This window comes from Lutjanus erythropterus, chromosome 18 (genome assembly GCF_056507025.1).
Source record: "Lutjanus erythropterus isolate fLutEry1 chromosome 18, fLutEry1.hap2, whole genome shotgun sequence".
NCBI lineage: Eukaryota > Metazoa > Chordata > Actinopteri > Lutjaniformes > Lutjanidae > Lutjanus > Lutjanus erythropterus.
The window spans coordinates 15,054,647-15,082,476 of record NC_139334.1 but is presented as its reverse complement, the minus strand read 5'-3'; the positions used below and the strand labels follow the sequence as shown (position 1 = coordinate 15,082,476).

At 37.2% G+C, this 27,830-nt stretch overlaps 3 protein-coding genes and 4 non-coding genes across 7 annotated transcripts; all 7 read right to left on the bottom strand.

Annotated features, from left to right (window-relative positions):
• Positions 1-10,386: 10,386 nt before the first annotated feature.
• On the bottom strand, positions 10,387-14,063 carry rpl13a (ribosomal protein L13a). Its single transcript, XM_084741864.1, has 7 exons — positions 13,936-14,063; positions 13,170-13,242; positions 12,833-12,898; positions 12,527-12,628; positions 11,653-11,738; positions 11,385-11,444; positions 10,387-10,642 (listed from the first exon to the last, which is right to left on the bottom strand). The coding sequence occupies exons 1-7, from the start codon at positions 14,023-14,025 to the stop codon at positions 10,433-10,435; spliced, it is 687 nt and encodes a 228-aa protein (XP_084597990.1). The 5' UTR covers positions 14,026-14,063; the 3' UTR covers positions 10,387-10,432.
• LOC146310827 (small nucleolar RNA SNORD50) lies at positions 11,192-11,267 on the bottom strand. The gene has a single exon (XR_014772373.1). It is a non-coding gene; the product is annotated as a small nucleolar RNA SNORD50 (small nucleolar RNA).
• Positions 11,843-11,919, bottom strand: LOC146310826 (small nucleolar RNA SNORD50). Its single transcript, XR_014772374.1, has one exon. It is a non-coding gene; the product is annotated as a small nucleolar RNA SNORD50 (small nucleolar RNA).
• On the bottom strand, positions 12,709-12,789 carry LOC146310825 (small nucleolar RNA Z195/SNORD33/SNORD32 family). The gene has a single exon (XR_014772368.1). It is a non-coding gene; the product is annotated as a small nucleolar RNA Z195/SNORD33/SNORD32 family (small nucleolar RNA).
• LOC146310824 (small nucleolar RNA Z195/SNORD33/SNORD32 family) lies at positions 12,965-13,046 on the bottom strand. Its single transcript, XR_014772369.1, has one exon. It is a non-coding gene; the product is annotated as a small nucleolar RNA Z195/SNORD33/SNORD32 family (small nucleolar RNA).
• Positions 14,064-15,151: 1,088 nt separating the features above from the next.
• Positions 15,152-17,152, bottom strand: atp5if1b (ATP synthase inhibitory factor subunit 1b). The gene is made up of 3 exons (XM_084741865.1): positions 16,993-17,152; positions 16,281-16,393; positions 15,152-15,636 (listed from the first exon to the last, which is right to left on the bottom strand). The coding sequence occupies exons 1-3, from the start codon at positions 17,059-17,061 to the stop codon at positions 15,495-15,497; spliced, it is 324 nt and encodes a 107-aa protein (XP_084597991.1). The 5' UTR covers positions 17,062-17,152; the 3' UTR covers positions 15,152-15,494.
• A 1,251-nt stretch (positions 17,153-18,403) lies between these two features.
• On the bottom strand, positions 18,404-25,491 carry zmpste24 (zinc metallopeptidase, STE24 homolog). The gene is made up of 9 exons (XM_084742782.1): positions 25,067-25,491; positions 23,028-23,174; positions 22,738-22,941; positions 22,037-22,189; positions 21,736-21,877; positions 21,416-21,591; positions 20,849-20,953; positions 20,232-20,375; positions 18,404-20,144 (listed from the first exon to the last, which is right to left on the bottom strand). Exons 1-9 carry the CDS (start codon positions 25,172-25,174, stop codon positions 19,920-19,922), a joined length of 1,404 nt encoding a protein of 467 aa, XP_084598908.1. The 5' UTR covers positions 25,175-25,491; the 3' UTR covers positions 18,404-19,919.
• Positions 25,492-27,830: the final 2,339 nt, after the last annotated feature.

Here is a 27,830-nt window from a genome sequence, read left to right as displayed (position 1 = left end):
TCAATGGAGCTGCAGAGCAACTGTTAAGTGCAAAAAAATCAATGATGCCAAATGATGAGGGAAGAATGCAGACAATTTAGACCTGTTTCTCCCCTTTTGCTTTTCTTGTAACAATCATGCTGAACGGACAAGCTTTCCTCGTACCCATCTCATTTATTCTCCATTCATTAATGATCTTGTCTTGTCTCTTTTTGTCTGTCTCCCCCTCTCATGCTGCCTTTCCATGCTTTCATAATCAAAGGAATCGAGCTATATTGCAGAGTTTTGTCTGTTCTTGCCTCTGTGTGACTTTGAATCATCCAGCAGCCATTTTTATGTTCTTCCTTCTGAAGATGTTTTATTTCCAATTTTTTGCCATATATTTATCTATATTGTTCTGCATGTCTTTCTGTTGCAGCCCTTTCATTTTAAGAAGATGAGAGCTGCCCTCAACACTGATAATATGATATAGGTGATACTTCATATATATTCTTTCCTGGTGTATAACCCCCATTAACTATGAATATAAGGCTAAGCAATATATCTATTCAGGAAGATAATGTGTGCATTACTAATCATGTTCCTAAAAGGTTAAATCTTTGGTTTAAACTACAGAAAAAAGACCAACTCAGTGCCACCAGTACTATTATCTATTGTTAATAACACAACCATTATCAGTTTTATTAGTATGGAAAGTTTGTCTTAAAGATCTGATTTGAGAAACGACTGATTTGCCTGCAGTCAGATCAAGGACTGCACCATATGGAATACTGCCACTTAAGAGTTTAAAATATTTGGTGAAATTGTGTGTACAAAAACTACAACCAACAAGGCAATTACACAATTTTAGTATCAGCAGTTTCCACTGCAAGAAGGTCTGACAGTCAATATTTAAACAATTTGGGGTAATTACTATAAAAGACACCCAGAGGCAACATAATCAATTCCTAAGTAAGAGTTGTAACACTCAAAAAGGTGCTAAAATGCCTTAAAGGGAACCATATTTAATAGTGAAGAAGAAAAGTGGGTTCAACTCTTAGCTTACTGATAAACACAATTAAACTGTCTGTAAAGAAACGGCACAAAAAGCCTGAGAAATGACCAGTGAATTGAATCAATATCTCTGTGACACTCTCAACAAAAACAGCTTCACACTACTGCTATTTATTGGCATGAGACAAACAGTCCCACAAACTGCAGTAATCAACATAAAACCTGCAATGGAAAAATGCAATGTAGTATAATAAGTTGTGTGTCCACGTTTTCTACAATCATTATGGGTTTACACTGAAAGAAAGCCAAAGGATGCCTTCGAGCTGTGAGAGGAAGCAATCTAACAAGAAAAAGTAATGAGGCTATTTCACAGGACAAGGTGCTTTTGAATTAAACACCTCATCTCATGATGTTCCCACAATTCAAAATGTTTCACCAGAAACAGCTAAATAAATCAGGGTTGTTTTATGCCCACCAGGAAGACTGGTGACTGACTGACTGACTGACTGACTGACTGACAGGTGAGTGACAGCAAAAGAGCCACTAACTACATCAAACTTTAAAAGAAGCTGTTGATCAAAAAAATGTAAAGTATTTTAAGTATTTTAAGTAAAGTATAAAGTCTCTTAATTAATACTTCATACTCAAGTTTTGTTTTTATTTAAAGCAGTTTTCAGTGTATTGTCTGAACTCCAAGTATGTGGCTTCTACCTTCGTTTAATGTTAAAAAAAACTAAGTTGAATAAAATGTATTTATGTTGAGGAAATTAACAAGAGTTTCCTGATGCTATTGTGTTGAGCTTTGTTTCACCAAAAATCTACTTTGATCCTTTTTAATAAGTTGCTTCACTTATCACTGTTAATGACTGATGAATTGTGGGCTTCTGAAGGGGAAAAAGAAAATGTTTAAAGTTTAAAAAACAAAGCTTTAATCTCTCTGTTACAATCACTTTTTGCAAAATAGACACCAGAGACAGTCCATTTGCCCTGGAGATCATATCACATGTGCTTTTACATGAAACATGGCAGCATTCACAAAGTCTGTGTTTAAATAATTCAAGCACATCGCAAGCAGTATATGAAGCCACATGGCCCCAACCGTACCAGGCTGTTTGCACTGGTACATCTAATCGTCACTATAAACAGGGTCCAAAATTGACTTATTTATCCAGCCAAATGGCTTGTGAATGCTCACATTTTACTCAATACATTGCCACTGTTCTTTTGGCTGGTGAGTGAAGCAAATCCACCTGCTGCATATTTGGACTTTACAAGCGTTTGGCTGGTGGCTGCTGCTAATTTTGGCCCCTGACTGCTGCATAAGTTGACTTACATGCAGCAGGTCAGATATTCAATTCAGCATAGGTTTTTTTTTGTAAATTCATACAAGTGTTATAACAGTCTCACAAGACTGACATTGGTATGTTTTTTTTTAGAAGAGGGAGAAACTAATTGTGTCTGTTGCACTGTCTTGCACACTGTGTAATTCTGGATTTGTTTTCTTCAGGCTTTCCCAGGAGACATTTGTGCATGTCTGTTTTACTGGGTCGACCATCTGCAGCTACTGAAGGGTTTTATCCTGTTCAAGGACACTTTGGTGTGCACACACATTGGCTGTCACAGAGATGAGGAAGGCAACCTTTCACTAACTATTTGAGCACATGTGAGCGTGTGTCTTGTGTGTGTGCTTGCCTCACAGGTGCTTCAGTGCAATTAAATTGATAAAGGTGTCTGTGATTGGTTGTTCTCTCTTCCTGAATCCAATTTGTGACTCCCTGCTCCCAACAACAATCTCTCACTGTTGCTGTCTCTTTTGTCTGAATTTTACAGCTGCTCTTGTCTGTAAATGGATATAATGGCTTCAGCATGACTGAACTGATTGAGTTGCACTACTGTCATTGTAAATCATTTCAATTACACTCAGAGGTCAGTGAAAATAAACATTGACATGTCCTTCTCCATCTCATGTTTATGATGAAAATACATCTACGTGCTGCACACCTCGTGCATACATCATGTAAAAAGGTTTTTTGAAAGGTGCTTATGACCTGCCATTCCTGTGGCTGTGTGTGGGTTGAAAAATGTGTTTGTGCATATTGCTGTGACAATATATTCATATACATTTTTCTTTCCATATATTTGTGCATAGGTAGGCTACATATATTATACAACAGCGATGACCAGCCAGGCATAGGCCTACTTAAACCCCAGGTGCTTCTGGAGTTTCCAGGGGTGCAGGTCTATACTGGAAACATTATAAAACACAGCTCATCTGAAAAACTGGAAATTATGACTTCATTCAAAAAGGCAGATGCTATTTACACCCAGTTGCAAATAGCAAATGAACCCTATTCCCTATTCATACAAATAGACACTCCATTCCACCTGAACACTATGTTGTCAGTGCATGAAAACCCATTTGCAAGAGAGCAGAGAGGTCTAAACAGTTAGTCAAAGTAATTGAAAATGGCTGAAATAAAGCTTTTTCATTGCAGCCATTTTTCTATAAAATAGGTACGTGCAATGATGCAGATGAAGGTCCTGTTCCATTTAGTGCAGCACAGCCTTGTGAGCCAGCCTGCACAGCAGCAGTACTATGAATATGATTGACATGAATGGAATGAAACCTTAATTAGTATCATTGGAAACACCCGTGTTTAGCCCACTGTTTCATGTCAACATGGCTGCTGTGAAAAGGGTCTGTAGTCAGGTAAAAGTAATTAACAGTTTACACGTACCGCATGTCTTGCCCTCCACCTCTCGTGCCTCGATATCCCTCTCCCTCTCTCTTCCCGTGTGTGTATCTGATTGTGCGAGTGGAGACAGGTGTGCTGGAGACAGAGCAGAGCCACACCAACTGCATCTCATCTCAATAATTAAGCCTCTGGAAAAACCCTCAGCCCTGCCACCTCCACTCTGCCAGATCATATACTCTGCTACCGGTTAGTCTATGCATTGCTTTGAGCCATTATTTATCAGTTTTGCTATTTTTTGCATCTGCAGTCATGCCTGTTGTTTATTCTCCAAGACTCATGCTGTTCTCTGTCACCGTTGCAGCACACTGTTCAGATTCTGTCTGACCACCCTCCCCTGGTCAGCCTCGCTGAACAGCAGACCAATCAATTCAAATGTAACTGGCAAAAAATACGGGAGACATAGTTATGGACGACATTATCTCTCTCAGGTGTTGTCTCTGATGATTTTAAATCAATGCAACAGGGACATATGATAGACACACATTTGTATGTCTAGTATTTACCAGCACATCATGATCACATCAAGGTTTAAGATGGAAAAAGTCAAAGGACGATTCTGTCTCTCTCTCTGAGGGTCCAGTGTACATCAATAGCATGAATAAGTTGTATAGATTTTCAGAACACAATTCTGAGGAGAGGAATAAAAACTATTAAGCCAGTCAATCTGCTGTCAAATAGTATGACTTAAATCCAATTCTTGTTTTGTTGTGTAAAAGCCACTGATTTATGGATGCTTGCACTTTGCTTCTCGGTCGGGTCCAAGTTGATCAGATTTTTTCTCTTAAGTATTATACGTTTGACCAAACTCCAGCTCTATCTTTTCTCTCGCTCTTTATCTTTTTCTTACTTTCTCAAAGCCAGCTTTAAGACTTCAAAATTTGTTCCCATTCAAGGGTGACATCAGCAGAGACTGGAGAAACTTAAACAGCTCAAAGAGGAAGACAGCTCTTCTGTGATGCCTGTGTATAGTCCCACATACCAAAATCTAGCTTTCATCAGGAATAAATGAGATGTTATTCAGACTGTGCACCCTGACATGCCCCTCTTTGCTAATCTGATTTTAGAGCTATCTTTGGTTCAATAATGACTCAACGGCATTAGCTTGAGACAGAGTCGGTAGAAATTAAACATTACTGAAACATCAAATAAAAGCTTAAAAAACTAATCAACTCATGCCGGCACGTAGGAAAGCCTTTTCATCGTTCCCATTACTCACACGCTGTGAGTTTTGAATGCACACTGTGGTGAAACATCCACTGTAACAGAAGACTGTGGCATAATCTTTCAGGTGAGTCACACCCGGAAACATCAGCCTAATAGAGGTTAGTGTGGGTTCAAAAAAAGTGATTTTAAAGGACTAGTGTGCAGGATTTAGTGGCATCTACTGGTGAACTTACATATTACAAACCTGTTGCCTCACCCTCCCCTTCCAAGCATGTAGGAGAACTTACAGTGGCAGCAAAGTTCTTGAAAAATGCAGAAGGCTGTAGCAACAGCCAGTGTTTGGTTTGTCTGTTCTGTGCTGCTGTAGAAACATGTCAGTGGAAGAGTACCTCCACCTTCTGTAGATATAAAGCTCATTTTAAGATAATAAAAATGCAATTACTTTTAATTTCAGGTGATTATACACTAATTAAAACATATTACACTTCTGCCATGTTGTGACAATAAATCCCCATAAATCTACATACTTGACCTTTAAAAGTCAAACTAAGTTTAAATTAAATTTTGCCAGGAAATCAGTACATACTGTAGATAGTTTGTGTCTGTTTTGTTGTGTACTTACTTGGTCAAACTTAGAAGAACTCATTTTATTTACTTTTTATATCTAATGAATGGCCACACAAACCACTGCCGACTGTAATGCTGCCTCCACTTTTGCTTCTCTCTTAAGTGGTACGTTATTACAAGCTCCTTAAGCATTGCCATGTTTGTTGTTGTCAGAAACTTTATACTCTTCTTCTTCTTCTTTGGGATAATGCTGACTCTGTGTGGCGCCCTCTAGTGAATGTTTGCTTAACGTCCACGCTAACATAAAGAATGCATGGAAGTATGTGTCAAAAATGTATTTCATCCTCTTGAAAAATTTACAAAACCTTTAAACTAGTTGCAGTACCATTCTAGTTTATGCATCCTGTCTTGAAAAGTGAAGAGAATTCAAAGTTCAGTTTGACATTAAATCTCCCATTCTGAAACTGAACACCAAACACCAGCCAGCCGAAAGAAGAAGAGGAGGAGGAGGAGGATGACTATAATTGTTGGAGCCCATAATAGGCTGGGCCTGCAGGAGCAGTTTCAGACAATCATGGTCTTTTCAATCGGTCTCAGATGGTGTGATTAGAGAGTGATCTACTGCAGGCAGCATCACCCAAAAATCTCATTTTTAGAGCCGTCACAGTGATTTCTCCATCTGTTTGCTGGAGACACAACGTTGCTCCTTAACACAGGTAGACAGGCGTCAGATTGGCCTGAGGCCTGCCGGGCATGCTTTTACAGAAGGCATGCGTGTTTTTAATATATCTACGAGACAGAGAGTGAAGGGACAAACATAGAAAGCATGGGATAGCTTGCCAGCTTTTGGTAATAATCCTCCATCCACCATATGCTTAATCGTAAAGATAACCGGATCCCCTTGACTGGAGTCACTCAAAATTAGAAATGCCATATGAAACAAACATAATGCTCACACATGCATAGCTAATTACCTTAACATATCACAACATGCTTGAGGAAGTGATGAGGCAGTGATGAGATCAGAATCCAACCACAGCAAACAGACAGGAGCCATACATGGTGCTTCTAAAGCTGTCATGTCCTGGTATATTTAGAAAGAAAATCTTCACCGCACACGTTCTGTTATGCTAAAATGAGATTAAGGGGAAAGAACGGAAAAGGGAAAGACAGGAGGTGACCTCAGAATACAGATTATCAACTGAAGAAGTCAGAGCTTCGGGGTTTATAAGACTTAGTAGATCAAATAATAGTCAAATGATCTCAACAAAGTTTTTCAAAAAAGCATCAGATTAAGTTTTCTGAATTTTACTTTTGCAACACACAGAAACAATAAAGCTGTTGTGTATTCAAGAGGTCAGCGTTGTTTTATCAACTAAAGGGGGTAGAGCCACTGCATGAGAGGTGTAGATGACCAGGGGAACAAAGCTGAACGAATATTATTCATGTAGGGAAATAAAACATAATGCAATAGATAAAGGTCAGCTAATCATGATAGGTCATGATAATAAATGCTATCATGCTGACCTTTATTCATTATATTTCAGCTTTAATCGTTTTTGCTTCCCTAATTATTGTTAATGGTTGATAATAATTTAGGGGTTGGGGGGTGAACCTTTTTTTTTTCAGCTTCTGAAGGGAGGCGTGCCAGAAAAGTTTGGGAGCCGCTGCACTGAAGTATATGCATTAGTCTAGGACAGTGGCTCCTCACATTTTTGGTTGGTGAACCCTTAAAATGAAACCACACTTGCAATTTATGCCAGTAGTTTTCCTCTCTGAACTTCTCAGATTACTAGTGAACACAACATACGGCTGAGGCTGATGGAAATTTCATCAGTTTTGCAGGTATTTGTTCAAAAACCAAAGTACTGGACTAAATGAGAATGCAAGAATGTCCATCCAGTAGTTACTGAGACATTTTAGTTTGGACTAAATCGTCCAGTAGTCTTCCCTGAATATTTCTGTCCCTGGCCAGAGTTTCAGATGAAGAAGAGAGAGAATTATCTCATTGATTTGTTTGAGAAACAGCTGTCTCTGTATGACACAAGCCGTATAATTTAAATTCACAGCTAAACTGGCAGCTTCACCGCTTACCTTTTCTTCTGCTACTCTCTGCTGCTTGGTCTCTCCGACTCCGCTTAATCACACACTCCCTGCACACACACACCTTTATGTTTTTATCATGTAACTGTAGTGGTACCTACCATCGTGCTCATTCATATTTTAAGATGCTACAAATTATATCTAGCTACAAAAAAGCCTGGAAAGCCTGCAGTTAAAAGAGATAAAATACATTATCTCCTCTAGTCACTATGGTGTAAACTGGCAGGTTTTCAGAACACTGTAGTCCCACACTTTGCATGATTCAACTCGTCTCATTGTGAGTCTTTGCTGTAAACCCACCTAACAACCCTCCAAAAACACCTTAACACCCCTTTCAAAATAATTCATTGTAAATAAGAATTTGTTTTAAATGACTTCCCTAGTTAAAAAGAAGGGAAAAAATAATAATATTAACAAAAAATAAATATAAAATAAATCTGTTCTACCTTGACTTTTCACCATTATTTTCTTATTTCTTGTGAAAGACTGGATTATTTTATCCCTTGAGATATGAAAATGAAAAAACAACTTGGATTGTAAAAGCTGGGTATGTTTGAGAAATAGTGTCCTACACAGTTTATGTTAAACCTGTAGCTGCGTATATCCCGCTGTAGGGCAGGTACATCATTCAGTGTGCTTAAATTATACAAACATATGTTTAGTGAAAGCTGTCATTTAGAAGCACACAGGCCAACGCAGACGGGATTATGTTGATCCAGCATTCCTCAGAGGCTTTGAAAGAGCAATTTGTCAGTCAACTCTCACCAGCTCCCTCTGACCCAGTAAATGGCAAAAGTAATGCTCTATTTCTAGGCCAGGTTCAGAAAATGGTTGGTCTTGACTCGGTTTGTGTCCTATTTTAAGTGAAGGAGGAACAGAAGACCGGTCAAAGAGGCACTGAGGGTCGTCCATTCCTTCCAAGGAGACTCAGTTGTTACTCTACAAAAATGCCACTAAATTTCTAACTTAATTTCCGAACCAGAATTAGCTGGAATCAACTGTATTTTCTGGAGGGTAACCCTTTAAAATAGTCCAGTTCAGCAGGATTGTGTTTTGTAATATTTTACTCATATTCCATTTGAATCTTTAAAGATAAACCAAGATTAAGGCATTAATCCTGTTGGATTGTCCAGACCAATTCTAAGAATTCAAGTAGGTTCTTGTAGGATTGAATAACATCTGACATTAAGTATTTAAAAAGTACACTTTTGGCAGAGATAAGTCAGTAGAAAGTAGGGAAGGCATTTTATTTTTTGCCTGAACTCCTCATTGCAGGATAACAACAGTAAAAAAACAACAACATTATTTTCTTTAATTTGACTCTTTGGTTTTCAAACACTGAAACACTTGAAAATTAACTGTCCAGTTTTTGGACCAGTACACTGAAATGAAGTATAATACTGCACTCTGCTGGTAGAAAAGTTCCACTGCAGCAACTAGATCTCTACAATTCCTCTACAAATAATTAACTGTTACAAAAGGAAATTAATGAATGCCACAGTGACGTCATTACAATCCTTTAACTATATCTTCTTCGATTTGTCATCTGTGATTACTAAAATAAAGCAAGTGATAAAATACTGCAGGAGTCTTTTAACAACAGAGAGTAAAAATCATATTGAACTCTCATAATCGTGTTCTCATGTTAAGACTACAGCTGCAGCAGATGGTAAAACAAATGGAAAACTGAAAGACCCAGATGGAAAATATTAGAAAAAAAGGATGAAAAAGTGACACATATTTATCAATGCCAGTATTTCAAATCCAACTATCTTTTAACATATTACATTGATTCTCCTTGGGTAATTTAAACCATATTTTGTTTGTAGTACTTCACTCTGATCATCTTGGCATTTTTATACTTACCATTTTATGTTTTTTCTTCGTATTGAATATCCTGTCTTTATCTTCGTCTGTGTAATTCCATATTTTGACCAGGTCTCTCTTGAAAATAAGACTATGTCTCAGTGAAATTACCTCTAAATAAAACAGTTACTCCTTTGTCAGACCTCAAACTACAACTGAGATTACTCACTCAGGCATTTATTAAAATTATTTTAACTAGTGCCAAATTCTAATAGTAGCTCTCATAGTTTGGAATTTATTTCCATATAAATGGACTTCAGAATTCACCATACTGTGCATAATTCCATTTCTGAATAATATGTACTGAAGCAATAAAAATCTTTTTTCATTCCCCTCATGCTTCAGTGAGGCCTCTGAGAGAATTGCCTCTCGCAATGTACACTCATTTAAACCACCTTTTAGTTTGCCAGAAGCAGAAATAAGATTGTTTTCAGCACTTCCATTTGTAAATTCACATTTGTTCCATGGTAACAGTGGTGCATAGTGATTTTGATAAGCTATAGAACAGTGTGCTGCAGGGTATACATAGGCTTCAATTATTCAAAAAAACCCTTGTCTGATGTGCTTATCATGAATTGTACAAATAAATTAAACTCCCCAGTCAAATGCAAGTGTTATAAATTTTATACATCTCAGTCTGCAAACACATTTTGAAAAGTAGGCCCAGGTAACATCAATAAATCCTACCATAAAATACTTGGTAAACAATACTAATTAAGGTTTTGTTCCATTCAGGTCAGAGTGCTGTTGTGCATCTTTGCTCACTGCAAGGGTCAATACGTTTACTTGATCATTTCTTACCAATGCAGCAGCCATGAAAAAGCTCTATTGCAGCTGTTTAAGATCTGAGCCACAGAATATTTATGTTCAACATAACTGGACAGAATGCATTCATGTGCAATTTTATTTCAATCGAAGTGCTTTTTGCAGTCATGACGAATAAAAAAAGTCAATACACTTTCTATAAACAGTTATTTATCTTTATTAGCCAGAGATTAACCAGCTCAGACAAGGACTCCATATTGTTTCAGAACGTCTGTGTATTTTGCAATCTTGGCCTCAACGTTCTTTTCTGCCAGCTTGGTCAGCTTGTTCACTGTCTTTTTCTTGGAGTAGCGGAGCTTGGCCTTCTCCTTTCTCTTCTCCTCCAGGGTGGCTGTGATAGCCTGGTACTTCCAGCCGACCTCGTGTGCCAGACGCCCAAGGAGGGCAAACTGAGGAGCAAAGAAAATCAAAGTCGGCGTGTTTCACGGTACAACACTGGCAAACTGAATAATGTGCACAAAATATTTATACCACCAGATAAAAATGAAGTCTTAAATTACCACAGCAGATACTTTTCTCAAATTATAATAGCATTTTCACGTGCACAAAACGCCTTATTTTCAATGTGTTCTTATTGTATTGTATTTGTCGTTTCAGGGTTTCTGCAGGTTTGCCAAAAGTAAAATTTAAAGAGTACCAAGAATGTAATTTGACCAATTTTACGTAGTCTGACAAAAAAAAACTAAGGACAAGAAAATTTGAGTTATTACAGCATGATCAATGCAGTTCATCTCATCAAAACACATTTACATGAGAATACTTTAAATGATACAACTTTACCAAAGGAACAATAGAATTTTTAAGATGTGTCAAAATCATTTAAAATTTTTAAACATTTTTAGAAAGTCAGATTATTGGATTTTAAACTTTAAGACCTGCAGAAACCCTGTTTTTTTATGTTTAAAGCTTCAACCTCAGGCACAACATGTCCCTCACTCAACTCAGCAATCAGATCCGTTAAGTTTGTCTCATCAATAGATGATCAGTTTCGGGATAAAGAGTTCATCACTGTCAAGTAAGAACTGTTGTGGCAGTTATATTGAAGCATTTTCTGTTCTATTCATGTTTCCCCAAATGTACAGCCAGGTATGTTCATTTAAGTCAGCTGTTAATCAAATATTGGGGGCTCACCTTGCGAGTGGGCTTCAGACGCACAATCTTAAGAGCAGCTGGAACAACCATGCGCTTCCTCTGTGGAACAAAACCCAAAGTCAGATAAAGAAGAAAACAGCAAATCTAAACATTGATAGGACTGCATGTCTCAGTCGGTTGTTTCTTATCAGAGTCATTACTCAAACAAGGTAGGTACGGGAAATTTTAGTCACATCATTGACAGCAGAGTTAAAGCTCCATGAATGGGCTAAACAGAACATGGATATAAAATGGGCCCTGTCATCACCTTGTCATAGGGTGGGGGGATACCGTCGAACACCTTCAGCCTCTCCAGAGCAGCCTGGCCTCTCTTGGTTTTGTGGGGAAGCATGCCTGGTTTGGAGACAACACTTGTAAGTTCAGTGCATTTCAAACAGTTGTCATTGCAGCTGTGTTATCCATGTTATTTGTCCAAGCACAAACGTTCGTCCCCACTAAACTCAGCAATCAGATCCGAAAAGTTTTGTCTCATCAATAGATGATCAGCTTCGGGATAAAGGACTCATCAACGTCAAGCAAGGATCAACTTGTGCTGGGTCAAATGAATGCAAACATTTCAATCCAACACTGGATCGATGGTTAGGCTTTTATAACTCAGACAAATGAGGCATCTTAGCAACATTTCAGCAAGCTAGAGCTGCAAAGTTTTTGATTAAAGTAGGTGTGAACTATTAAATTAATTGCCAACTATTATGAAAATTGATTCATAGCTTTTAAGAAACACTGTTCCAACATTTTTTACCATTTTCTGACAATTTAGGGACCAAACAAACCACCAATTTAGAAAATGAACATTAAAATGAAAATAGTTGCAGCCTTAAAGCCAAACTTTTGGCTGCTTTATATTAAATTTTTTCATCAAGTTATTTCTAATGCATGTTCTATGTAACATGCAGTTGACGAACATATTTACTCTCTCAACTCAGCAAATTAAGTTTTTAAATGCAATATGCTTATTTCAGAGAGTCAGTTTTGCAATTATATTTGAGCTGTACCATGTTTCACAGTAGATGCATCCATTCAACTGACATCCTTGCTACATTTACAGAATTACATCAATATTGAAATAATTTCAATCTTCTGAAAAAGTTTCCACGTCTGGAGTAGTGCCACATTCTCACCCCTGACAGTCCTCCAGAAGATCCTGCTGGGTGCTCTGAAGTGGTACGGTCCACGGGAGGGGTTGGTGTTCATCCTCTTACGCAGGAAAGCCAGGTACTTCACTGTGGAGTGGCACATGATACAGTTGCAAACACATTAAAACACTGACCAAATGGTAAAAATTCATTCAATATGTAATGCTGATGTCTCAGATGGTAGTGCATGTAAAGTAGTCTCATGGTCATTTAAACTCGAATTATTGAGGTAAAACATCATGGACAACAAGCATAACAAAAGCACAATGAAGAAACATGTATCATACTTACGCTTGTTGCGGTAGAAGTTGCCGGAGATGTTGATGCCTTCGCATCTCACCACCACCACTTTGTGTCCTGTAAGAAAGTCGATAAGTTTAACATTTTGACCTCAACTACATGCTATCATATTAATGATCATGTCCTGTCTCAGATGGTAGTGCATGTGAGTTTTCTCATTGTTGTTAAACTCAACAAGGGACAAATGTTCGACATCATCGACAGAATGAAAATACAGTGCAAAATTCTCATTTAACACTGTTAATTACTTGTGTAAAGTGATCATGTGGACACTAGATCTTTAGCAGAAACAGTGAGCCAACATCGACGATTCTTATGTAAAACTTACCGAGCAGAACCTGCTTAGCCACAAGGGCCGCAAGCCGGCCGAGTAGATGGCCCCTGCCATCAAGCAGCAGAACCTGCAGATTTGAAAGAAAAATACTGCTGTATTATCTTGGACCGAATAATCTGACTAGTTAGCTTTCCCGTCACCTTGGATTGCAACGTGAACCAAATCAACTTAATGCTTCGCTTTTCAGTCAGTACCTAACCGTTCATCACGTTTCAGAGTACGATAGCTTCAAAGCAGAAATTTGCAAGAATTACACATTTTAAACAATCACTGATAATTAAGTTTATCGTGAACTTTCAGTTACCCACATGAGCCTAGAAGTAACTAACACATGGACACTATCAATACGACATATTAGCTTAGCATCAACGTCAAAGCATGCCGACGTGCTCCCTGTGATGTCGACTTAGACGTAATGTGGGTATGTGAAAAGAAAAATAAAATAAACCACGGATGTAAACAAGCACAGTCGTATAATAACTCATAGTCTATTAACACAAAAGTCAAAGATAGCGCGCTAACAACAAGCTAACAGCAGTGACTCGTTAGGGAAGCTGCCATGATGAAGGCATGTCCGCTCAGCTACGGCTAGCACTTTCAAACATGCTTTAAAATCGAGCCTTTAGAGAAACACCAAACAAAACAACAAGTACACTAAGTTGTCCCGTGGTCTTCCCCTACAGTTTAACAGTAAAAGCTAAGTATCAACTTCCATTAAAACGCACAAAATACAGATAATAATTCCGCAGCGGTCGCACACCTTATTGAACCGGTCCGCCATGATGTGCGAAAAGAAAGATGAACGGGGCTGCTCGTGGTAAAAGGCAGGGGCAGGCGGAAGTGACGACATTCATTCGCTATCGTGGAAGTGTGTACAAGATGTCCCACTGCCGCCGTTGTGTGGAGGAAGAAGTTCATTGTCGATTACCGTTGTTCCAGAGTGTATTCCCAATAACTTGATGCCACAGACGTTTAAAAGAATCTAACTCGTACATCCATCGTCGATGCTCTTTCATTTCCCTTAAGACCTGTTCACGGCAGCCATATTGACGTGAACTAGTAGGCTAAACACAGGTGTTACTAATTATACTAATTAAGGTCCGTGTCCATTTAGTGTAGCAGAGCCAGTGAGCCAACATATACAATAGCAGCAAACTGAATCTGTTTGACCAAAATGTAAAGGAACCTTAATTACAATTATTGGTAACACCTGGCTTTACTCCACTGTTTCAGGGCTGCTGTGAAAAAGTCTATTCAATATTTGTTTTCAACTTTCCTTCTTATGCACATCTGTTCAGATTTAAACCTGGACCTTATTGAAACCAGTCTCTTGCTTGCCAATATTGGGCTAATATCAATACTCGTGGTTACTATGAGAAACTCAATGCCCAATTATGTTGTTTGCTGTTTTTATTCACTTGTTACTTTTAAATACTTTTCACTAATAATCTTGAATTGAGGGAGACTATGCCAGTGTGTCCTGACATGTAATTTAGTGCTTATGTTAACTCAAGTATTGAGACATAATGCACATTGGAACTGAAAATATAGCTCAGCGGAACCCTCAGTGGCCTCAAAGCCCCATTTGCCCCATATATGTCAGTTGGTTTGTGGTTATTTATTTATATCAACTGAAATCAGGTGGGCATTAAAGAGCACAATCAAATGTTCACAAAATGCATTTAAACCCAGGGCTGTGTGTCAAAACATATATGGTACATATTCTTTAATATTCCTAATCATATCAGTGATTACATACAGTATGTATGTAAATACATACAGATTTTATTTTCTTTACAACAGTTCATAACTTTAATGACCATGTACTACCTCAGATGATATTTTTACCTTTTCATATTAAAATAAGGACTGCAACTGAAGATTAACTTTATAAATAAATATAACCATTATAAATATAATTAATTGATTGTTTGAGAAGAAAAAACAATGAAAGCACTAAAAGATAGATCTAGCAATACAATTTACATTACAAATTTATTTATACATCACACAAGAAGATAAGTTAATGTTGCCATATGAATGATTAAAGACACCTTGGTTTTTAACCACTTTGCCCATTCCCCTGCAACATTCAGAACACAAAGCTACTACAAAAAAGGGGAAAGGGTTCAAAAAGCTGTCTCAAAAACTTGTCTCATAGCATGCCATGGAAACAATATTAATTTTATGACCGTTTTTAATAACTTTCAAGCATTTACAGAACAATCACCCACACATTCATGACTGGCTCAGTGACACTGCATGCAGAAATCTGAGCAAAGGTTACTGGCTGGATCGGTGAGAAAAATGGAACTTTTTTCAGTCATCGTGCTTCAGCTTCCTGATCTTTCCCTTATGGCGGTCAATCTCTCGCTGCAGACGTTCAATCTCCTTTTTGTGGTGGTCAATTTCCTCCTGGTGATGCTGCTTCAATGCAGCCAGCTGCTCCTGTTCCTTACGCCTTATGTGCAGATGGACAGATAAGATGAAAACAGAGGAACAAAAGGATAAACAGTGAGAAAAGAGAGGGAAGGGACAGAGAATGGACAAAGTGAGAAATTGTGGAAGACGATCATAATCAAAATGAAATACGGTAACATATAAGTTTGGGGTCCATGATTAATAAGGAGATAGTAGAGCTATGACCCTCAGCAGACATGGACACAAATACATCAAAAGTATCTTGTTACAAATTACAAATACTTGGTTATCAAATGTATTAAACTAAAGGTACAAACACTGCTGTGGAAAATTTATTTAATTAAATTAAAATAAAAGTAACTTGTAATTTGAAAGTACAAAAATACACTATACATTAATTAATATTAGCATATTAGGCTTTCAGTAGCCTCAGTATGGTCCTGACCTTTCTCCTGTGTGAAATGATTCACTGGTTCACTTACATAATCTATTTTAAGTCATTCAAATACACACACACAACATCAAGTATTCAGTAACAAATTACATCACTTTTGGCCTGCAAAATACAAATGATAAAATATTCAAAAGCAATTAAATACATATTTTGAATATATTTAATTGAAATACTGCCAGTCTCTAGCTCTCAGTCCATATTCAGTCGCTGTAAAACAATGAAATGCATACTTGAAGTACATCTCCTCCTCAGCGGCCTGCTTCTTGCCCATGGCTCCACCTGCTTCTCTGATGGACCCTCCACCGCCACCACCTTTTCCGGCACCTTTGCCCAGCTCACCCAACTGAACAGACAGGGTGGGGGAACAGTCAAAAGATAAATGTTTAGCATACACATTCAGATACAGGTGATTCAGGTTAAACAATCTACAAGTTCTTTTTTCTCTGGTTTTGTTATGAAGACTTGTCTTTGTGATATTAGAGACAGTGGGGCCTATAATGACCCTAATCTGAAGGTCAAGATTAATTTATTTCCCAAAGGAAGGAAAGAGGCCTCTTTGTTTGCCATGTGATAATAGAGGTGAACAGACTAGAAACTGTTTGTGTGACAACAATACAAACAAAACCTCAGAGGACAAAACAATTCATATAACTAGACTAAATTCTAAATATAATGGTTTGACAGGCAACTAGTAACTTTGATATGATTAAAATTAATCCCAACTAATTTATTTTTGTCATTGTTATGAATCTGCTCGACTGATGAATGCCCTAAAATTGCACCAACACAAAATTCCTCTTAGCTAGCTAGTAGTTTAACTACTTGGCACACAGGCTTTCAAATTACAAGGCTAATTAATTTTCAGTGGGTCACATACAGCAGTCTAACGGTTACAAAACGCAGTGTTTTAATCCAGTGACTTGTCTTCGGGAGGTGTTTTACCTGGTCGGATGACATTCTCAGCTGTGAAGTGACAAAACTCCTGATGTTAGGCCTCAGAAACCTCGCCATCTTTGGTTTCAAACGTGAAAACAACACTGACACTGACTGGTGAGCGTGCCCTTGTCCTCAGAAACACACCACAGGACGGCGCCATTATTATCCAGAAAGGGGGTGACGACATCAGCATCACGTTGGTCTAATACAAAACCGAGGGATTTACATTTCATATATTGATATATTCTTACAGTACACTACGAAAATAGATTTTATATACGAAACAATTAATTAATAACGGTGTAAAGAAAATCCGTGGTGTCCCCTTTTTATGATGGTATGGTCTTAATAACAGACAGCATGACACCGCACGTTTATTGACGTACCTGCGGACTAAACGTTGATACCTGACGTTTAATTTTTGTTTTTGGGGCATTTTACTCTGTTATACCATAGATGTAGATGTAAATTTTCTGCTTTCTCAGAAGAATTTGATCTTTTTATTACAACTATTGAATCTTTCTGAAAATACTAAATAATAATTTGTTACCTTATCAATATCAACATTTTTAAGATTCATTTTTATACATTACAGTTTAAATAACTTTTTAAACTGTGTATATATATATATATATATATATATATATATATATATATATATATATATATATATATATATATATACATATATATATACATACATACATATGTGTATATATGTATATATGTATATATATATATATATATATTTATAGGTTTTCCGTTATTTATGCATTTTTGTATTCATCATTTCCAAATAAAGGAATATCCTAATAAGAATAAAAAGCTTCAGTACTTTTAAGTCTTACGCATGAGTAGCAGTTAATGTACACATTAAAAAAAACACAATGGATTCATTAAAGATAGTTGTAAAGGCAATTATTTTAATTTAGTTTAACAACATGCACATACACAAAAGGTATGAGTTATCATCAGTTATTCCACATAACAGAATAATTTCTGGAGTTATGCTGAAATTAATAAAACTAAAATTAATCTGTTACTTAATGTTTACAACTACAAACACTTCACTGGCATAGTTGATTCATTGTGCTGCTTACATATATTTACAGTACATCTGTTTTTCACATTAGTATGCACACAATACCTTTCTACTCTTAACCTTTGTTTAGCTTTGCGGTCCTTGTTCCTAGCTGTTCTATTTTTCTATATTTAAAAGTACATTGAAAGCAGTGAAACATAAGAGTCAAATACCATGTATGTGTACACATACTTGGCCAATTAAGCTGACTCTGATTCTACAGTTTTAAGAATAACACCTAAATAGAGGATGTAGCTATACTCTGTCATGCTTAGGAACACAAACTTATTTTAACTATTTTATTTACAAAATAAAACAATCATCAAACATCAGGAATGCTTTGAAGGATTTTATTCAATGCTGCAAAGAGAGTATACAGTCCCCTCACTGAACAAACCAAACACTGGGTTTTGTGGTAAAAGGAACCTCACAGACTCCCTTCCCCAGTTCCCCTATAAATTCTTTGCTTGCCAGGCAATTCCGGGCTCACCACAGCCCAAAAACAAGAGAAGAAACTAAGAAACACAGTATCAACTTAAAAATTTCAAACCACATTCAACATTTTTCACTATTCACATCATACGCCAATACTCTACTCATCAAAGTTACATATGTACAGGTATGGTTGCAACCTTGTCGGCAAGCAAGTGCTTTAGAAAAAGTAAAACGAGACCCCCCCAAGGCATGTAAAAAATGAAAATCACAAGTCTAACCTAAATTCAAAGGAAATTTTCTGCACTGCTCTGTTCATTGTCTGAACAAAAACAGATAATTAAAGGCCCTCACTCACATTTTTTTTACTGTGACAAAGCATTTACATAGTTCCTCTTGCAATACAGAGAATTTGAGTTGTTTCCTGGAGATATTTCTAAATGAGTAAAAGTTGCACTTAAAGGACAAATCAAATCCTGGCCTGTGTGTCTGCAAAAAGCATTGTCATGAGTACATATGAAGTCGTCTGTCTGCCCACCATGTGTCTTTTTTATTGTTTTAAATAAAACCTAGTATACCATAGGATTAACCATTTTATACATTTAAAAAAATACTAGTTTTGGTGTGTGTAGCAGAGTTTTGGAGATATCGGCTGAAAAGATGGCCATCTTCTCTCTAATATAATGGAACTAGATGGTACTTGTGTTGCTGAAAGTGCCATAAAATACATATGAAACTCAACAAAATGTCTCTTTCCAGAAATCATGAAACTGCTCACAACAAGTTCTGTGGATTATCTTGAGTAACTGGGTCATAATTTCTAGAAAGAGACACTGCTGTTGAATTTTTCAAATGTATTTTCATGTGTTTTTACTTTTTGAGCAACACAAGCCGAGTGTCACCGAGGTCCACTGTATTCAAGTGAAGGCAGACATTTCTACAGCTACAGATATCTCAAAACTTTTCATCACAACAGAAATATTTCTGCAAGTAAAATTTCAGGTTTTAGAACAAAGCTAGAATCAATTTGTAAATCAATAAAATAATTTCAAAAACTAAAACTTCAGGTGAATGTGACACTGCATTCTGTGCTCTGACAATAGCTGTTGCTCAACACACATTGCCAAGAAGAGTTGCTCTCAGCAGGTGCACGTCAGATGTCTCTAGAGAAAGAGCGGAGGCTTCCATTCAGGCGTTTCTAGGCTGGCTTGTGCTGATATGTTTTGGTTTTGTTTAAAACAAAGTTTCAAAGGGAACAAAAGAGAAAGTATGGCAAGAAGAGAAATGACTAAAACAAGATAAAACAAAATGGTGGGGGTAGATAGGTAGAAAAAAAGACCAGGGTGCATCACAGGGCCAGGAGCGGTCTGCGGAGGCCCTTTGGAGGAGGCAGCGGGCGCCGCTCCCCCTTCCAGCCCCGTCAGTCCTGCTTGACATTTCCGAGTGCTCTGAGGCGCTCCAGGAGGGGAGGGTGGGAATAATGCCACATGGAGAACAACCAGTCAGCCACGGGGAAGCCCAGGTTGTCCTTGTTGAGCTTGATGAGGGCAGAATAGAGCTCGGAGGCTTTGCCCATGCCGCGTGCAAAGGCGTCTGCCTGGAACTCAAACCTGCGACTCAGGACTGTCAGACAGAAGGACAGCAGCTGCAAAGACAATATATATATATAAAAAAACATCAGCTGAACAGCTCAAAAACCCACGGAAACATTGTTTATCAATTCCACACTCACCTCATTGTACGGAGAGAAGATGAACTGGAAGATAATCATCAAGCCTATTAATGTGGGCTGGCTGTCATTAAAGCCAAAAGCCACAAACAGCTCCTTCCGTCCGATCAGAACAGCAAACAGGGAGAAGCACAAGAAAGAATTCATCTGCAGAAAGAACAGAGACAGCTGATGTTATGTGCACAGTAACTTGTAAATGTGGATGTCTGCATTTGATCATGAGTAATCAGGCCAACATGTTGCTTTGTTTTGGTGCGGACCATAGGTTGCATTAGACTTTTCTCTCTTCGCCATTTTGACAGACAGGGTTGAAAAAGATTCAATCTTTATCTTTTTTTCCCCCCATCATTTAATTTTTTTTTCAATGATTATTGGACATTGCACATTTAATTGTATTTAATTTTAAAAAACAACCACAGCAAAATTGAATAAACGCCTAAATTAAAGCCTCTCTCGCTGCAGCCTCAGTGTTTTAATCTGTCAAAATGAGAAGGCCCTCAGATTTTTTTTTCACTCAAAAAAAAATCAGTCAATGATGGAAATATTCAGTTTAGAGACCTCTGCTGCAGACATGGGAAGAAAAAACAGAAAACAATTCAACAATGGAGAAAATTCTTCACCTGACTGATGACGATATTCTTGACAGTGTGGCCAAGCTTCCAGTGGCCAAGCTCATGACCCAGGACAGCAAGGATCTCTGGGTTGTTGCATCCTTGTTTCTTGTTCTGTGAAAGTATTTGTAAAAGACCAACACCATTGGATTACAAGGAAAGACAATCCAATCCTATAACAGTCAGGTCACAGGTATCCCTACAACAGTCAGTTTGAGACTTAAGACACTAAAGTTTTCCTTGCTCACTCTTTACAAGTGAGCATTACACAAAGCTCAAAAATGTCCTCCAACCTCTTGAACTAGTTGTTCTTAATTTCATTTAATACTACTGTATTTCCAGTTTCTGACACTTTAAGTTAATTCAAGGACTTATCAACCACTTTTAAGACACTGTTTGGCCAAATTCAAGAAGTAAAAATGTGTGAAATTTACTATCAGCAAAATGAGAGGTGACAGAGAGCACTTCTTCTTATGTCTACAAACTCTGAAATATTCTAAGGGCGTATAGGGAACCTTGGTTGGTTTGTTTCAGCATACTGAGAACTTTTTCGAATTAAGTTTCCAGTTATGTGACCTTGGGCTTGGCCTTTGCTTCGCTGGATGTATCGTCACTTTCTGGTTGCTCGGGCTGTGGTTCTCCAGACTTGTTAAGAGGCGAGTAGTCCTCCAGCAGCGTGTCAAACAGCACAATGCGTTTGTTCTTGAAGAAGCCATAGAAGTACGCGTTGCTGTGTGATGAACGCTTGGAGCCTGGAAATATGGAAACAATCAAGAAATTTACAGCGTAAACCTTCAGCAATACTCAGTGTATCTTAAAAACGTATAATACTCATAATGTAATAATGACAAAATGTAAAGAAAAACATGCTGTACATTTAGTAGTAGTATTTTTACCTTCAACTACATAAACCTTAGTGAGGGGGAAGCTTATACTCTTAGCCATAGTCTCAATATCTGTCTTCAGCTCTCCTTCTGGTAAAGGAGTGAACTTGTCAAACAGAGGAGCAATGTAGTCAGCATAGATCGTTACCAGTACCTGAGGGGACACAAGAGGACAGAAGATGCATAATTATGAATTTTTAGTACCAAAAAGCCAGCTATGTATTAACTGTGAATTATTCCCTAATCAATGAACAAACTACATGTTCCAATATTTCACAAGGATGCCATTATTCTTTGTTTAACAAGCACTAACCAGAGAAACAGCCAGGGTAAAGAGCCAGGCGTAGATGAAAAAATAGTCCCCACCAATCTTGATAATGTACAGGAGCAGTGAGGTGACGGGCAGCAGGATACACTGGGTCACAACAAACTTCTTTACAGCATCCTTAAGGAAGAAGCCCAGCGTCTGAGAGGAAGACAAGACATTAATAGAAAGAAAAAGACAATGTTGGATAAAAGTAAAAAGAAAGAGATCAGTCAGGATGTGTGTGCATGTGTATGTGGTCTTTAACTGATGATCAGTTAAGTATCAAATAATCACGCTAGACTTCTGATGTGGCTGTAAAAAGTTGAGTTAAGCTGCTTTAGATATTTATAATATATTTGAATGGTGATAAGGTTTCATAGTGAAAACTATTAAATTGTTCAGGTTAATTTCTGCAAGAAATCCTGCAACATTTATTCTTCGCTGTCCATCTGTGGGTGTATTTTGTTTCAGATGGTCATCTCTGCGTCAAAATACAGCTATACACACATTTTCCATTGCAGCTTTGCAGCCTGAAAGAGGGTGATAGTGTGACAATATACATTAGATGCATGCTGACTGTTCAATCTAATCGTTATGAAATGAATCTGATTACATCTGACAGCTCTTCTTCCTGAGGAAGGAAACTACAACCATCAAACAGTCACGTTACGGGCCCACAGAGGCCGAGAGCTGTTCAGTGAGTGTACCTGCTGATTAAAGCCGTGCTTCTCCTCAATGATAAACGTGTTGTACAAACTCCAGGGAAGTCCAGTCAAGGCACTGAACAGGGTGGCGAGCGTCAGAAATACGAGTGACTGGGTGATCTCGTACTCTGAGCCAAATCCAAAGCGAGCTGTCACAGAGCCGGCGATGCCCCACAGAAATGGGATTCCTCCCAGGAGCAGGATCAACTAAAAGTTTTGAGCAGAACATGAGGCTTTTACATGTCAATTTAAATATGTGGCATAAACAAAAATAAATGCACCGTTTGTCTTACCGTCCCTTCAGTCTCAGAATAGAGTCCAGACCAAAAGCTGAAGTTGCTTTTATCCAGCTGATAAAGGCGTGACTTCTCAAATGTTTCAGAGTCCATGATCTTCCCTAGCTCCTGTGGCACATGTGTTGTTGATCTATATATTCTCCTCTGTGGATGGGAAAGACATCAGCATCAGTGTTAGATCTCAGGTCATTTATAGCACTTGCTACAAAGTTCATACATATTAAAGATTTATTTGTTGAATTCAAACATTGTCGTAATTTCACAATTTTTCTGGTTTTCTGATATCTGACAGTTAAATTTTTCATAACACTGTAGATCAAAAGCAGACAGCCCCAGTGTTTATGGAGCTGCATTAAATGAAAACCTTACTGTAATAATGTATATGCAAATATTAAAGATATTATAGGGTATGCTGTTCTAAACAATTGTGCTGTGAGATATCTAAGGTACTCTAGGGAGGCTGTGCAAAGACGAACAGATAGATATCTGGCAAAAACTCTGCTTACAGCCAGCAATATCAAGAAAGGGGTATAAAACTGAGCTTCCAGTGAGAGAACAATAGTTTGAGATCGTCTCGGATTTCTATTCACCGGAACGGCTGACGTACCAACTAAAAATTAAAGGGGACATCTTCAACAAGAACCTGGGAAAAAAATGGATCATTTACACGAAACTTGATCAGGATTTCTGCAGATTTTAACATGTTAAATTTAAGACTTTTTAAAGACCATTATAAATGCAACCTAAACTGTTTCACATCCACACTGACAAAAAAGTATATCCGCAGTTTGCATTAGTGGTTATTAGTTCAATGTTGATTTTGTTTTGTAGTTGTAACAGAATGATCAACACAACTGTCTCCCAAAAACTAGGGCTGAACAGTCTTGAAGAAAGATTGTGGTCACATCATTATTCTCATTTTCATTGGAAAACACATTAAAACGATTATGGTGTCCTATGTTTTCAGGAATCTGTACCCAACAAAAATGTTTTCCATTCTCTCTGCAGCACCACAGTATTTAATTTAAAATGGTATCTTGGCACACATTTTGCCTTTAGCAAATATTGGGCATCCTGCGATGCCCAATATTTGCCCACGACAACTGTTTTAGTTATATTTGTTCAATTCTGTATTGTTTGATGATGTGTTTTATTTATGCCCCTGTTGTTTTATTTAGAGCTGAAAAAGTAACAAAAAAGACAAAACAAATATACCAGATTTTATTCATAATCTTTCTTTGTCCAGATTTATGGTCTAAAAGCTCATATATAACCTATTTGTCAGGCATTTTCTTAGATCTAGCTCAAAATTCTAACATTCCTATTATATACAAACAGGTTTTGAGTTACAAATTTTGATCTTTGATTGGGTCTTTTGTTTTAAGTAATAAAGTAGCAATTTTGAAACCTTTGCAAAAGTTTATTCTAGCTTTATCAAGCTGTACTAGTTCTGCCCCTCTGTTCATGTGATCACAAATTGACTTTTGTCTCAGCCTGTTCTGGTACAATATCCTGTTTCTAGGGGAAATACAAATTCAGCAGTCATCCCAAGAGGCCATTTTATGTTGACTTTATGAAAGTTACTAGAGAAAGACTCACAGTACATGGCTCTATGTTTCTTTTTGTATTAGACACATGCATATCTGCAAACATCTGTCAACTGCCTCCCAACACTAATTTATTTATAACGAATCATATTCCTCAAGAACTTCTTAAAGAGGAAATGTTACTCAGTTTTTAAAGTTTCTCCACGTGAGAGGGCTCTGCAATAAATAATTTAAAATGTGTACATGTATCTTGCATAGATACAATATGGTGCATATGCACGAGTAAAGATATTAACTGTTATAAAGGCTATCACATCAGAAGTCTAAAAACTAATTTGCATGTTGTGTATTAACAAATTAGCTCCAATTACTCTTCAGTTTGTTTTATGTTGGCTACCATAAGAATCTCTAATAGAATAATCTGATAGAAAAACACATTTAGCTACAAGGCAGAAACTTTGGTGTGATACTGACAAATGATGAACTTACCTGTCTGTAAGAAAGGTATGCCTCCCATAGATACACTGTCCACGAAAATCCCAAAACAGCATAAAATATCTGCTTTTCCACCGGGAGGTCAAATATAGATTCAACCATCTTCGCTCTGTTTTTGGTCTGTGTTGTTGGAGCAAGGTTGACTAGCTAGCAGGCTAACGGTGATGTTAGCGTTCCCTAGCCTGACAGTTAGTTTTATGCTAACAGCTAACTGGCTTAGCCTTTGCTATACACACAAACAAGCAGACAAACACTTTACAGCTGAATAAAGAGGAGCTGTCCCCACGTTAAATCTACAGATACCGACTAAAAAACTCGGAAATCTTTATATCTAGTTCCCATTCCTAAGTCAAGGCTTTTAAAGCTAATATCATTCCATTCATGCGCGATGAGGTGTGGCACCGAATTCAACCCCTACGGAAAAGATGACTGTAACATTGGTTCCGCGACTGATTTGTTTTAGCTGTGAGGAACAAATTTTTATGCCAGCCACACCTTTGAAAGCTATGGAGGCCAATAAAAGAAAAAACATCCCCATGGAATGATAACTATGAGATTGAGATTGTCCTGATTACTTTTCTTTAAATTATTATCTAAAAAGTAGTCTTTTTAAATCTCATATGATGACTTCTTAACTCATAATTTCAACTTTTTACCTCATAATTATGAAAAAATATAAAAATATACATACTTATAAAAACTCAGACTTTCTATGTGATGATTTCTACTTTTTGTCTATAATTACAACTTTATGTCATAATTACACCTGTTTATCTTATAATTTTGCTTTTTAATTTAATAATTTCGATTTTTCATATAGATATATTTTTCTTTTACTGACAGAAAAAAGCTCCGATATGAACTCCCATATCCAGATACATTCCATATATATTATACATGTCTAATAGATATGTACATATATATTAAACATGTTTTATTTAAAACATTACAAAAACAACTTACTTGTGTTTGTCTTAAAACCAGACTTTAGGAAATGTTATCCTTTGTTAAATTAAAGAGTGGTTTTCATGACTATGTTTACTCACAATGCACTTAAAAGTGGCAGCTGTTAAATTTTTCTCGAGCGGGCCAACACACATACCCTGGGCAATTTTCTTCTTTTTATGTACACCTATAAAACTGAATGCAATCCAATACAACAGATCTGCCATATATTCTACTTATGGGGTGATTATAATGTTCTGTTTGTGGTAACACTTTGAGAGAGGTGTTAACTGAACTATCTGTTTATGATAGAGGTCACAGTTATTGGTAGTGTTGTATGTTTATAATGGGGCAAAACATAAGAAACACCACTCAGTATTAACAGCAGTTCAAACAGCAGTGCAGACTACAACATCAACGCCTAAACATATAATTGAATTTATGCCTCTCTGACAGTGTCAAATGAAACTGAATATTATAAGAAAAGTATCTTGCTGCTCAAGTCTTCATTTTGTTTTTCAGTTTTGAGCAGCAGTGAATGCCACTGACACTCCTGGAAGACACTCACTGCTGAAGACATAACAAAAAGGTTAAACCTCTGGAGAAACTGTGCCACACCCAGTTCATGCAGAATCCCTGACAAACACCATGATGTGCAAACGGTTATCCAGTGTATAGATTAAATCCATTTTAATACATGTATTTAAATATGTAAAAGATCTATAGGGCAAAATCTAGTTGCTGGACTGCTATTAAATCCCTGTCCTACCCACTGTGTGTACAGTATTAATACGCTGCAGTGTTGGCTCCAGGTTCAATGTGTGGTATTTTAAAGGAAGAGTTCACCCCAAAATCAGAGCTACATATTTTTTTCTCTGCCCTTTAGTCCTCTTTTTCCAGCTAGATTGTTTAGGTATGAATTAATGAATTTTGATGATGTCTGAGAGATGTCTGCCCTCTCTCGAATATAACAGAACTAGATGGCACTCAGCTTGTGGTGCTCAAAGCAACATAAAAACATATTTGTAAAACTGAACAGTAATGTCTCTTTCCAGATATCATGACCTAAGTGCCACCTACTTCCATCATATTCAGGAGAAGGCAGATATGTATTTTTGATTTGGGGATAAATTGTCCCTTTAATTTAGCAGATTTGTTACAGAATGTGCACCATGTAGTAATAATATCAGATGAAATAATCAAAGTATTACAACCAAGCAAGGGCGAACAACAGCTACTTCCCTGAGGGCTGTTATCATGTCAGTTGATAATTCTCTTTCAGGTGAGCCTATTCCCAGACGAAATTATCAAATCAAATTTCCACATACAAATTGCCAGTTTTTTGGATTTAGGCCCTGAGGCAATCACCAGCTTTGCCTGGTTAGTAATCAAGTCTTGTCTACAAAATTAACCCCTACAATAAAAAAGCCTTCCTTTTGGATAAGAGCCTTCAATCTAAGACAATAAAATTGAACTTCTCAATGAATTTGCTGACATCATGAATACTAAACTAATAATAGTAATTATAATCACTTGAAAATGTTGTAACAGTCACTGGGAAACAAAGAAATATATTTTTATAGTCTCCCAATGACAATTTTTGATAATAGTACTTTAGTGTGTGCCATTAAACTTAAATACCATATTCCAGGCAGTGTAACCACAAAGACTGAACATTTTAAGGTAACAGCTCCTAAGATGTCAAAGCACGGATTTCATCAAATGTGACATTTGGGCTGCAACTGAGGATTATTCTCATCATAACCGAACCTGCCAATTATTTTCATAATTCTTCAATAAAACTTTTTTCTAT